The sequence below is a fragment of the Gavialis gangeticus genome, unplaced genomic scaffold (genome assembly GCF_001723915.1).
Source record: "Gavialis gangeticus isolate Ggan-Ray unplaced genomic scaffold, GavGan_comp1, whole genome shotgun sequence".
In the NCBI taxonomy this organism is placed as follows: domain Eukaryota; kingdom Metazoa; phylum Chordata; order Crocodylia; family Gavialidae; genus Gavialis; species Gavialis gangeticus.
Genome location: NW_017729022.1, coordinates 149,446,224 through 149,459,975, shown reverse-complemented (window position 1 = coordinate 149,459,975; position 13,752 = coordinate 149,446,224). Strand labels below are relative to the sequence as shown.

General features: G+C 43.1%; 1 protein-coding gene across 1 annotated transcript in view; it reads right to left on the bottom strand.

The window, feature by feature from the left end:
• The window catches only part of CUNH2orf61 (chromosome unknown C2orf61 homolog), a 32,980-nt gene that overhangs the window by 7,523 nt on the left and 11,705 nt on the right, over nt 1–13,752 (bottom strand). The window contains exon 4 of the mRNA XM_019515889.1: nt 243–351. Within this exon, the coding sequence (XP_019371434.1) occupies nt 243–351 (109 nt within the window). The remainder of the gene's footprint in view (nt 1–242; nt 352–13,752) is intronic.

Below are 13,752 nucleotides of genomic sequence, written 5' to 3'. Positions count from 1 at the left end.
CTGCCTGGATGCGGTCCCTGCCTGCCGGTGTGTTCACTTTACCCCACAGCTCAGCATAGGCGAACTCCTTACACAGCACCCAAACTCTATCAGATTGTAAAATACCTATGAGTCAAGTAGAAATATTAAAATATAATAATAAGTTTTCAGACATTCCCATCAAAAAGAATAATGAAGCCTCTGAAAAGCCAATAACAGTGTATACCTGATTATAGCATGATGGATTATGCGTAGGGACCTACCTTACTCATGGCAAGATCAAGCAATTTTTGCAGTTTCCTGGCCTGAAGAGCTGATTTCACAGTCATTTCAATGAGGCCCTGCCCCTCTGTGCTGATTGGTGGGGAGACTCTGGGGGGGAAGAGGGACAAGGCAGCAGCTGCCATTTTAGCTGCTGACTGCCCTTCGTGTGACCTGCCCCTTGGCACTGATTGGTGGAGAGGCACAAGGGGGCAGCTGCCATCTTGGCTGCTGATCTTTGTGCTGCCCCACCAGCCAGTGCCTTCCTCTTTTGGGCATGCTGCAAGGCCGGGCTGCAGTGACAGTAAGTGCCACTGGCTCCTACTGGGGAGCCAGCATTTTATTCTTATTAAGTTTCTTTTTTTGGTTGTGTAACCCAGGTGCACCCAAGTATGTGCGCCCATCTCCAAATAGAAAGGATGAGTGGCCAGGCAGGAGTGCTGTGAGAGGGATCTGCAAATATAGGTCAACTGCAAATAAATACTGGCAAACCACAGCAGGATATCAACAAGGGATTCAGTGACCAGGGGTGGGGTCCCCCTGTGGCCAATCTTGCTGACCCGGGGGGGGGGGTCCCCCATGGCCGATCGTGAGGTGGACAATCACTGTAGCTGCTTCCAGAAGTGGAAAGTGCCATGGCCGCACTTCCCAGTCAGTGCTTTCAGGGGGGACCTAAGCAGCAAGTGCGCCCAGTCAGGGGGTGCACTCATGCTCCTGGATTCAACAAGACAGGGATATATATATATATATATATGTATACACACACACACACACACATACAATATACAACAATTAAATAACAACACACATTAGAAATAACAAAATATAAGGCACTACCTACAAAATAAGGCACCTGCGTACCCTTCAGGGTATCAACGTCACTGTAAGCACTGGAGACTCCCTTTTGATGCTAGGAGCCTTGGCACAGCTCCAAAAGGGAAGAAGGAAGGGACCCCAGTACCTCTCAGCCCCTCATAGGTTTGCCAGGGACTCCTTCCCCACAGGGCCCTCTGCTAGACCCCCTCCCAAGGGCTTCCGCCCCTGTAGGAACCCTTTCCCCAATAACTCACAGCTTGAATGGGCAATGTGGGGTCCTTGTCACCCTAGCCGGGGTTTCTTTCAGCTGACACAGACGTAGACCTCTGGCTCCTGCAGGGCCTCCGATCCCCTCCCAGCCTGTGCCCCACTTCTGGCATCAAGGGCTCTGCCTGCTGCTCATGGCTGGTGACTTAGGCCACCTCCTGTAGCTTTGAAGTCCGGGTCCCTGCCTGGGATGAGCTGTACATCAAGTGTGCACATGAGTCCTGGCCACATGCCAGGAAGTGGTGGACCTGAGCCACCTTGAGTGGCTGTCAAGGTCAGGGTCCCACTGGACTGTGCTGTGCCACGCTGCTGACTTCGGATTCCCAGCCTCATGCTGGGGGGTTGCAGATCTGAGCTGCCTTGTGCAGCTCCCAGGGTCTGAGGCTCTGTGCACCGTTGCATGCACCAAGTGGCAGGAGACCCAAGCTACCTCACACAGCTACCAGGGTCTTGCCCCATGTGCTGCACTACGCACTGACTGGGGCTGAAGCTCCTGTCCAGCTAGAGGTGTCTTCAGGGCCTCTTCAGGGCAACAGCATCCTCCCACTGGGCTGCTCTTCCCGAGTTCTTCTTAGCCCACTCTCTTCTCCATCCCTCAACGCATCTGCCATGTGCTGGGCACGCCGCTCCTTTTATTTTCTCTGGAGGCTCCGCCCCTGGAGTGCTGTTGGACCGGCAAGGTGCAGGCTTCAATCAGGTCTGGGGCTTTTCACCCCACAACCCCTGGGCAGGGGCAGGGGCAGGGGCAGGGGCAGGCAGAGGGGCAGGCAGAGGGGCAGGGGCAGGGCCAGCCCCTCCCAGTAATTATCTGATTGGCAGACATGCTCCACCAATCACAATGAAGCTCCTCCAAGCCTGGGCGTGCTGGGCTGGATCAGTAAGTCCGCCACACTTGATTTCCTAGAAAATCGTGGCCAATTCCATTTTTTTTGCAGCAATTGCAGTGGAGATCACTGTCTTTTGTGGTTTCCATGAAAATAGCAAAACCCCAATTTTAGTAGGTCCCTACTTATGCATCATGCATTGATTATTTTTTCCTAAATGTGTAGTACTTTGTATTGGCCCTTATTGTATTCCATCTGATCTATATGATCATTTTCTCAATTTATCAAGGTCATTTTGAACCCTAATCCTCACAGCTATGTTTGCTACCCTATCCAGCTTGAAGTCACTGACAGATTTACCACTGTCACTCATTTCCATTCTCCAAGTGTATAATGAAAATAAGGATAAAAATACACTCAACTTGAAACAGAAAAGGGCTTCTAGGAAGATCAGGGGGGTTGAACAACCTCCCTTATGAGATGGTCCTAGAAAGGCTTGGTTTGTTCAGCCAAGCAATACAATGACTGAGAGAGGATGTGACGCATATAAATACTTTGGTAGATAAACACCAGACAGTGAGAGGAGCTTAACATAGCTCATCCAGGAAGGAACCCACCCCTGTCCCTCCAATTAGGGCAACAGGGTTACATTAGGCCTTGAACTCCTCATGACCCATCACCATTCCCATGAGCTCAGCTGCCATGTCTGGGCACAGTGAGACTCAGTGGATGAAATTTTGTCTCTGCTGACTACAGTGGGAATTTCGTCTTCGTCCTGAGTGTAATCAGGATTTTGCCATGTCCAAGTCCTGTAACTGGAAAGCAATAAAGTCAGTGAAATTATTTAACAAAATCATAGAAAATGAGGGTTGGCAGGGACCTCCGGAGGTCACCTAGTCCAACCCCCTGCTCAAAGCAGGACCAACCCCAGCTAGATCATCCCAGCCAGGGCTTTGTCAAACTGGGCCTTTAAAACCTCCAAGAATGTGGCAATCATATTCTACAGAAGAACAAGCTTAGCTAAGGACGTGTTCAAAAATGGCATTACATAACTGCTCCCAATGAGAACTATTTCCTCCAGTGACATAGCGGCCACTGTGACTATATGCCTTCAGAAACTCATGGCTTAAAACTCATTCCTTGGAAAGTTTTACCCAAAATATTTTACATTTTCATGACTTGAGTCACTAAATCAGATATAGATCATCTCAGTGCATTGGGAAGCCTGTTTGTTGCTGCTTTGACTTTAAGCAAACGGCATGTTTAATAGCTCTTTGAAACTGTAAGTAAGATGGCACCAGTCAAATATACAGAACAAGCACAGATGTTAATTAAAAGATTTTTTGCTTAATGAATTCAGTTTACAGCAGCATGACTCTTCAGTATGCCTGGAACACAACTTTGCAGCTACTGCTTCTTAGCATACTAGTAGAATGCAAATGTACCAACGGAAAAATATTCTACAGTGTAAATGCCAAATTATTATTTTTAGAAGTGAGAAGGGATAATTCTTTCTCAGTCCTTGTGGCCTTCATTTTCAAAAGTTCTCTAAATCTTCCTCTGCTATTGGCAGCCAGAAATTTTCATGCACGAAGGGTCCCATCTCACAACCCATACCCATGCAAGTAGCCCTAGGGGAATCAGTTCATAAGGCAGAAACTATATTTGAATAATGATTGCAAAATCAGGCCCAGGGGCCAGACTTGGAATAGGGCATCCACACATGCCTGTTAATGTGCAGCAATAAGCTCCAGGATTGCAGCACGTTTAGCTGGGGCAGAGCAGCCCTAGCTGGCAGGGGGCTCTAGGGCTCAGTCTGCCAGCCCGGGGCTGCTCCCCACAGCTCAACATGCTGCGGGGTTGGCTGGCTGGGGCACGAAGGTGCTTCAATGCGAGGCTAGCCAGCAGGTAGCCCCCAGACTGAAATACCCTCGTGCCCCAACCACCTGGGCAGCATCTATGCATGTGCTGCTGCAGGGTTTTTTACTCCCCTACTAGGCTGGAGTAAACTAATTTGTTCCACAGCAGGATAGTACTTGTAAATACTTGTAATAACTTGTAAATACAAGTCAATTGTACTTGCATTTACAAGTTATTGCAAGTATGTACAAGTACTATCCTGCTGTGGAGTAAATTAGTTTACTCCGGCCTAACAGGGGGGCACGTATAGGCTAGTAATAAGCACATTCCCTGAACATATAGGCTAGTATTAAGCATGATTTTCAGAGATGCCTGAGTGCATCCATCTGCAATTTGATGCAGTTTAACATCTTTTAAAAAAACTCAGCCTTATTCTCCAGCACTAATTAATAGAACATTTCTTCTTCTGAATGATTAAGTACCCAGATACAGAATTACAGTCACAGTTGATGACACCTTTACACTCATTTTAACCCATGCATATGATCATGTCAAAGGCATTGCAAATATTTTACTAAACATTTGGTGTGGATAGCGCAATAGAAGCAGGAATCTGAAAACAGCTTTAACTCCCAGAACATCATTTTCAAACGATTCTTTAACATTTCACTATAGCGTAGGCTGCATTCACAGTGCACCTAATAACCTGCTGTTTATAAAGTATAGGTGCAACCCTTCTGCCAGGTGTCATCAGAAGCAAAAGGGCCAGGGATTTTCCATAAACAGTTTGAACCCTTATTCAGAAACCTAGGAAAATTAAATGTTTTCCCTCGGTATCCTTAACAAGCAATGCTTCCCCTCCCACAGGCACTGAGGATGTGTATATCACAAAGGCAACATATTAAGGGGGAAATGAACATAGCAAATCAACCCTAGGTTAATACAGATAGCAAATAAAACATCCAGCCCACTCCAACATAGGCACCAATCTTTTGCCTCACTTTCCTCTCCAGCTGGTGTTAGTGCCGGATGCACAAAAAATTGTGTGAACTTCCCTGCCCCGCAACCCCAGCTCCTATTAAGGTATTCCACTCATAGTTTTCAATCAGTAGTCTGCCAACAAAGTGCCAATGCCCAGGGATGGATGCCAGATCCAAGTTTACAGGTTCTTCATTCATCTATTACATTTACACCATTATTGGTGCATTGTAGTCCCAGATTTAGATCCCCATGAGCATTCATTAAGCTCCATCATTGCACCGCGGACAAAGCTAAACAACACGTGAGCAGAATTCTTGCTGCTAAGAACTCATTCCTGCCCACAGAATAGTAGCCCCTTTCCCCGTGGTCGTGTTTGTGGTCTACTCCCCAGTAGTACCCTGCTGGGATTCAGGTAAGGTACACAACATATGAAGAACAGGTTAGATGCATGTCTCTTGCTCTTTAAGGACACCATGACATCTCAGAGGTGCTGCAACCAACAGTCTGGCATAACAGATCTCACCCAGGCAAAATGAGGTCAGCTTAATTTTGGCTCCCCTGGTTCATTAGTAGATAGTGGCAAAGAGATCCTTCTCCTCTATGATTCAGCAACATTATATATATGGTGGCAGTAACAGAAAGCAGTCATGTATTTGTGGTCTACATCTTGTTAAACTCCTCAAAACTTCTGTATGACACAAATGAGACCATCATGGTGAGGGGAAAGACTTCTAACAAAAACAGTGATTGGTCATCATCTGAATTTTGATAATAATTAAATAGCCACAAGATTGTCCTAGGTCTAGAGCCAGACTTACAAATGTATTTAGGTACAGAAGGACAGCCAGTGCAGAGAGGTGTCTAATGGGATTTACAAAAACATCTAAGCTGAAACATGTAAATCCAATTAAGAGTTTTGAGGCTGTGATAGCTTACGTATGGAAACCAAGGTTTATAAACACCGAAGAAAAATTATTTTATTTAATAATTTAAAATAATTTAAAAGTTAATGGCTTGATTTACCACTGAATTATTCTATATTTTCTTATTTGTATTGAAATCAACCACACTAGAATACAGCAGTGAGTCAGGTCCTAAATATTTGCGTCAACATTTCTACCAGTATTAGGCTTTGTAAAGCTGTTTAAACAAAACAAAACAAAACAAAACAAAACAAAACAAAACAAACTCCAACTACAATTGGGGTCTTAATTACCACACAAGAGACCTACCTGCAGCTGGTATCAGCTGTCATTAATCCACTGAAACCAATGGAACTATGCTTACCTACTCCAGCAAAGACGTGGCCTAACGTCTTCACCAGTTTTAACTGATAGTTAATTATGTAGCAGAAAAATGATGATAAAATAAGACTATTAAGGTTGCAAAGTCACACCTGTGCAATCTCAGTTCAGTGCCCTTGTGAACGAGTGTCAAGACAGTCTTCAATGATGCAATCACATACAGTTTTTTCCATGAAACCCATGCCTCATTCACTGCTTAGGAAGTATCATCTCTAGGGATCAGTCAGGAGAGTGTTATGAAAACTGTTGTTTTTTCGATTCCTGCTTTATAATACCCTCTTAGAAATGAATGTGTCCAGTACTTAGCTCTTTCCGTTTTAGGTCTGATCATACACTGCAGAAACAGGAAATGGGGTGCAAAAGGATCAGCACTCGAGAGCAGGGAATTGTGAAATTACCGATGGAGGGATTTCTTGTACTCAAAAGTGCAGCATCTTAGTGCAGGGTTGGGGAAGACAGGGAGAGTGGTTTAACCTTGGACCCTGAAAGCCGACAGAGCTTCTGTGGCTGCACTGGACTGGAGCCGAGCTATACAGTTCACTGTGGTTGATGGGCTTGAGGACATCCGTATTTGACCCTAAGTAGCAAACTAGACATAGCCAATTTTTGTTACCTCCTTTTCCCATCTGCAAAACAGAAATAACCTGTCATCTCACAAATGTATTGACAAAATACATATATTTTTTGATAAAATGTGTAAATATTTATAAGTCCGATAGAAAAAGCTGGGGATGGGGAATTAATAATTCTATCTTCAAAGTCAGGATTGGCTAGTTTGCAGTGAAGAAAGCAGGGGACCAGAACTGACCAATAAAAATACAATAAAATGCTGAACAGGTACTTATTAACTGAGCGCTATCCACTCTGTGTATTGAAAAAGACTGGGGTCCTGTGAAAAAAAATCAGTGTGTGATCATGTAACAGAGCTAAATTTTCAGCTTGTATAGAACAACATAGTTCTATTTAAGTCAATGGAGCTACCTTGATTCACACCAGCTAAGGAGCTGCCTTGTAAGCTGATAAAATGTGTCCTGAATGTTTTGGCTCACTTTCTTAAAACCTTGTAACCAATAGATTTGCAGTGCACAAATGAATTCTTCACAGGAGAGGACAGGCTCAAGGCTAGCTAGTTCATTCTTGAAATACCCTGTCTCTTACTCTTCATTCATGAAAATAAATGGGATATAACAAATCACTCACCATACACTAAATAAACTGAAAGAGGATTTTCAGCCTATTGATCTATTATGTGTTGGGTACTTAACAAACTCTGGTGTCATAGACACATTGTAAAATCTATGTTAAAAGTCTGATTCTGACCATACCAGCTGTTCGCTGCTGTAACTCCACAGTGTTACTAGTGATATTCCCGAATGTCAGAGGAACATCAGATCCTTAATACAGAATTTAAGTGCACATGGCTTCTTTTCAAGATATCTTGCCTGCAGTGAACTCTTCCTCCCCACTCCCCCAACTCCTCCCCTCTTCCCAAGTCCAGTTCCCTTCCTATTTGGTTCCAAACCTGAAGTTTTTGCATAACCAAAATTTCTGCTCCACTCACAGAAAGCAAGGTCAGGACCTTTTTAATATTTGGATGCTGATTGCAACAGTTAGGAAAATGTATAGCACCTCTGGAGAGAAGAAAACCCACTGGCATTAACATAGCCCTATCATTGTCGTTATCATTATGTTCATTGTCTTTTCTCATAGTTATTTCATTCCCACTGACTAAATTGCTTCTAGCCTACATTTTTTGGACAAACTTTTATAGCTTCTTATATTTTGTTTAGATTATCTATCTATTTATCTAGAGTAAAGCTGAATAACACTGATCAAATATGATAATTTTGTGTGTCCCTCAAAGAGTTTCAGTCTAATGGCCCAGTATTAAAATAAGAACAAACATTGTAATGTACAAATGGAAATGGATCTTTCATTGTTCTATATCACAAAAGTAAGTGAACTGGTATCAGCCAATTGTAAATGGTTATCTGACACAAGGGGTGTTCAATTTGCCTTTCTCCAAACAAAAGTCTTGGTTCTGAAAGTTGCAAGTCCAACCCAAATCTATTTATAACCATCAGGAAGGTTAATATCTATGTATTTATTACTTCCCCATCCATTCTTATTTTCAATTGTGTCACATTCAGTCAAGCATAAAAATGATGCTTCTTTAATGCATTCATAACATCTCCTGCTTTTCGTGTGGCAATTCACTTTGTTTGTCTACAGCAAAGGTTTGTGAAGTCAGGGCTTTGTTTGGATACCAGGAAATTTCACTGAGGCATCACATTTTGACATTTGATAAGTAATTAACTAAAGGAAAGAACAGCTGCTTAGAAAATGCATAGTGACAGCATGTAGATGATTTAAGACCAATCCATGAAGCACCGAAGCCCCATTTAAAGTTAAAATGTCGTGAGATGCGCAAAATATATTCAGTGTGGCTCTGCAGGCTTAACAAAGAATTAGCTTTCATAAGCCTGGACAACTAAGCACACAATTCAATACTCATGTGATATATTGTTAGAGGCTTAGATGCCCAAGTCCCAAAGACCAATCATAGGATAGTGGCTTTTAAAATAAAAGACAAAAACTTGAGCTAACGGCAGAAGAAATTATAACAAGAGAAGGGCATTTTTGGGATTCATATTTTAAATATATGCGGCTTTATCCTGAATTTCAGTTTCATGATATAACATTTCTCCTATCAATAATTTATTGTGATAAGTCAGGTGTGTCTAAAACAAGTAAATGCGGGTGTAAAATGAGTGACTACCGAAGCCCAGAACTATGGCCAAAAACATGAAAGGGAAGAAGTGAATAAATAATACCATGGAAACATAATAGATGACAATGGATCACACAGGATGAATGAAAAGCATCCTGAGAAGTCAGGTATCCAAGTTAGTACATTAGCAGATATAATGCACATGAAAGTAAAGCAAGTTGACGTTGACCTAGGTGACCATCAACAAAAATGGAATTATTACTTCTTCATTTCATAGTGTAAGGGAAATATGCATGCCTGTAATTCTGTTCCTCTGAAAAGACTAGTCTGATAGCATTCTCACACTTAGGTCTGAGTTACTCAATGTAAGGCTAGCAGAAACCCCTCAGCTCTTAAAGAATGTTGGCCTCAGACGGTTGTTGGAGGAGGTCAAGTGTCAGCCAAGCTACATTGTGATTGACTTGTGCCATACCTTACCCATGTAAATGCTACTCTTGCAACATTCCAGTCTCTTCTGCTGAGAAGTGACTCTTCTACATTGACTACCCAATTCAGAACGATTAAATACGGCTACAATATGCACCCCAGATGAATAAATAAAAGCAAGCTGCAAGTCCTATGCTACGTCTAAAAGATCATCCCAGATTTATAGGAGAGGTCACTGGGGAACTGAGAGAGATTTTCATGCATCTCCTGGGGACCTTGAAGAGGTTCACTATGTTTCTTAAATACTTATAGAGACATCACCCATGTAAACTTGGTACCCCTACCCATCACGTGTCAGGTCCCAGGCAGATGAAGCTATGAGCAAAGCCATCTGTCTGGACAGAATTGTGCCACACAGAAATGACTTTAAGCCATTGAAATGTCTTCATTCTCTCTCCAGGGGTGGACCACGGGGGAAAAGAATACATATAGTTGCATCAAGAAGAATAACATGTTTTCCAGCTTTGAAACTATGGAAGCGGTGGTGAAATGCCAAAAGGGCCATTAAACACAAGGTGCAGGGGTAGTGGGCATAATGCAATTGAGGCTCTGGGAAAAAACAGCCATGTGCATAGTGCAAGAAGACCAAGTACGTTGAGAAAAGCACTAAAAATGTGGCTGCGAGGAAATACTGGAGCAGGCACAGATGTCCCTGCGCACCAAGTCACAAGCATCAAAAAGTTGCCAAACTGGGCTAAAGCGCTCAAAACAAAGGCTTTTGAACTGTTGTTGTTGGACTAACTGGATGGGACAGCACTACTAAACACACAGGATTTCACATGCAGTATGTTCAAGTCATGGAGGTGTGCAGCTCTGTGCAAGGTCTGCACTTATAATTGCATTTCCTTGGTGGAGCCACCATTTAGTTCCAGACACCATTTTGTTTTTCAGTGCTGGCGGTGACTTGGAGGAAAAAAACCCCACTTTGGAACAAATCCTACTTCCACTAAAGTCAATCGAAGTTTTGCAGTTGCTTTACTGCTGTTACAGTATTCACAAAGGATCAGGCTGTAGATTTATAGGCCAAGCATATTTAACTTGAGAGAGAGAGTAATTAGGCAATAATGATTGACAGCACAAAGCAATTCTTGGCAAGTGTTGATTATCTGGAGGAGGTAAGGACAGAAGATGAAACTCAAGAGATCGTAATCCAGCCAATCATTAACAATCAGGATCATTGCTATTAAAAACATGGAATAACACATGAAAATGTAAACTGCATATGTACACAATACAAACAATTCCCATTGTATGAGTACAGAAGTTGAACAGCCGGTAGACACAGAACTGTTAACAGCATTCAGTACTGTAATGAGGGGTACTGTAATGACACAAGCCCTGGACACCCACTTAGAGGGGGTGCAATAATGGAACAGCTCTGATAGCACCTAGGTTTTCCTAACAATTAATAGAAACAGACAATAGCCAGCTGGAAAGCAGAACTTGTGCTGCTCTGTTCTGTTCTGTTCTCTTCTCTTCTGCTTATGAGTCAGAATTAACACAGAGCACAGAGACATTGTTTTTAGAAAACCTGTTTCTCCCCCCCATAAGTGTGCTTTAAGCCATTTACAGTATGTTGCTGTGTAATTATGAAACTGAAAATGTAGCTGTGTTCACAACCACAGCACGTACTAGTACATTTCTGTACATTACCCTAGCTCAAGATCTACAAAAGGTGCACTTCTTTATGAGATTACACAAGCTATATGAGCAAAACCCTTAGATATTAATGTTATTGATCAAAGTATGTATTAGCTTGACGTTAAACAAGAATGATTTTAGCACAGAATAGCTACATGATTAAATAGGCAGGAAGTACAAAACCATCCTCTGAACACGAGCCAAAGTGACTTAATTCATCAGTAGAGCATACAGGTTTTGGTTGAAATTCCAAAGCTGGGAGTAAAAGTCTAAAGGATGTTACAGCTCATTTGTTGCAAAATACTGTATGGCAGCAGTATCAATAACTCATTTAAGGAGCTGCTGTTTACACAGAATGGCTCTTCTATCACAAAGAGCCACCTGGCATTGAGAAGTTAATGAGATCCTGGAGGATTTTCAAAAAAAAGGTTAACATTTATTTAACAGTGAAAGTCTATCCCTTGATAATTTGCACTAAACACAGTCCCTTGCTCTATCTTCAAATCAACCCCAAACAACGACACTGGGTTTTTAAGGAGCTGTTTCTTTCTGTAGCTGAAAGCCCTCTTTCAGTCTGCTACCGAAATCTGAAATCTGGATTGTCCGTAAGCAACAATAATTAATCCCAAAGAAAAGAGTGTATTTACTGTGAAAAATACTCCTGGCTTGTGACAGAGTTAGGCATGAATTCCTGAAGGGGGAAGGCAAAGGTACAGAAGCATTATCACCGCTGATACTGGCTCTCAACCAGTGAGTCAGCAGTAACAAATTGCTTTTTCAGCAGGCACTCCTTGATAATGTGAAGGTATATCTGACCAAAGTTATTTCCCCGTATGTCTCAGGGCTTCCAGAAACTGCATGTTAATAAATATTCTGCTCGCAAACTGAGGAGAGGGCTGAGGGGGGTTCCCTGAGGTGGAGCTCACCCTGCCCCTGGCTACTGCAAAGATGGCCAACAGTGATGAACCTTGGGGCTCATACATATCATTCCAAAGAGCAAATGGTTTGCCTTTGAAACGTGCCAGTTTACATCGAGTAGCAGAAGTTTCCAAAACTTTTTTGGGGGAGGCCCAACAGGGACCTATCCTACAGCTTGATGTAAGCCTCCTTCCATCTTCCAAATGAGCTCTATGCACCACATATTCTTCATTTTCCAGTGGTACTGAAGGAATAGCAATTTGGTATGTCTCTGTCTACTTGCTGCCTTCCATCTGCCAAGTGGATCCCAGGGGGAATATGTCGGGAGCAGCCTCTGAACTCCCTGGAGTATGGGGTGACATTTCTGCCATCCGTTATATGGTGGGTGAACAGCTCGTTACTCCCTCGCCCTTCTTGTGTGCCAACATAAGGGATAATGGGACCACAGCCTTGCCTAGAAGAAATGTAATCAAAATGATCAGGCCCCGTGCTATCACATTAATTTTTAAATCAATGGTAGCAGTTTTCAGTTTCAGAGACACCATGCTCAGCTAGACCTGTCTGCTTATGAAGTTATCATGAGCTGGTGTCCAATGAGTGTTGACATGTCAGCCCACTGTGCATTATTACCTTCCCAAGCAGCATGTCTCAAGAAGCATGACAGAGTTTCTCATGGTGAGACTGAAGGCTTTTTTTTTATAGCTTACAGATTTTGTGGCTAATTGTGCACATGGCCCATTTCTGGACTGCCTGCTTCAGACATGCATTGAATCACAGCAATGAGCTGTTGCCTGTCTCCTAACACACACTATCGAACTATTCCCTTTCTTTTGGAGTACAGTATGTTCCACGCTGTGAATCACTTTTATGCAAAAATAGAAACCAATGATGACTATGTTCACATTTTAACAGAGCAGCCAGGATAGGCATCCCATAATTGCAATGCCAGGGTTAGTGGTTAGTAACAAACTACTGCACAGAAGAAATAGTAGCATCAGTGGGCACCTCATATTCTTACAGCTGATCAAGTGTAAGAATTTGCAGAGACAGGGCCAAGACCGAAGGCACGAAAATGGAAAAGTAATGATATCCCTGGTCCCCAGAATACCTCAGGGTAGGTTTGGAAATGAGGCAACAAAACCAAAATATCTTGCAAAAAGAGGTCTATTCAGTCAAAGGACCACGTGGGAGAGTGCGACAGTGAAACACAGAATGCCTCCCTACATGTGCATCTACAGGACATCCTAGAAGGATGTCTTGTAGATGTGGCAGTTGGCATGAGCCAACACCACACTAAAAACAGCCATTACAGTCATTCAAGGTGTAACACACACAGAAAAGATGTACTATATTTCACTGTGGTGCTTCCTAGTGACATCTTTCATCATATATGTATCTATATCTATCCTCTGTGTGTGTGTGGGTTGTGTGGGCGTCGTTAGTGAGAGGGTGGTGAGAGACCGTGTGCTGTCTGTAGCAGAGGCTGCTGTCAGCAGGGACTGCGAAGCAGAGAGCGATTTGGGAGTCAGTCCCCCGGTTCTCCTCACAATCTCACACAGCGGATTCATACCTTTAATTTCGTCTCCTCGTGTACCGATTATTCCGAGTACTGAACTTACTGGCTTTGACCCCGACTTCGATTACTTCTACGGCTCCGACATTGATTCCAGCTTTTACTTACCTG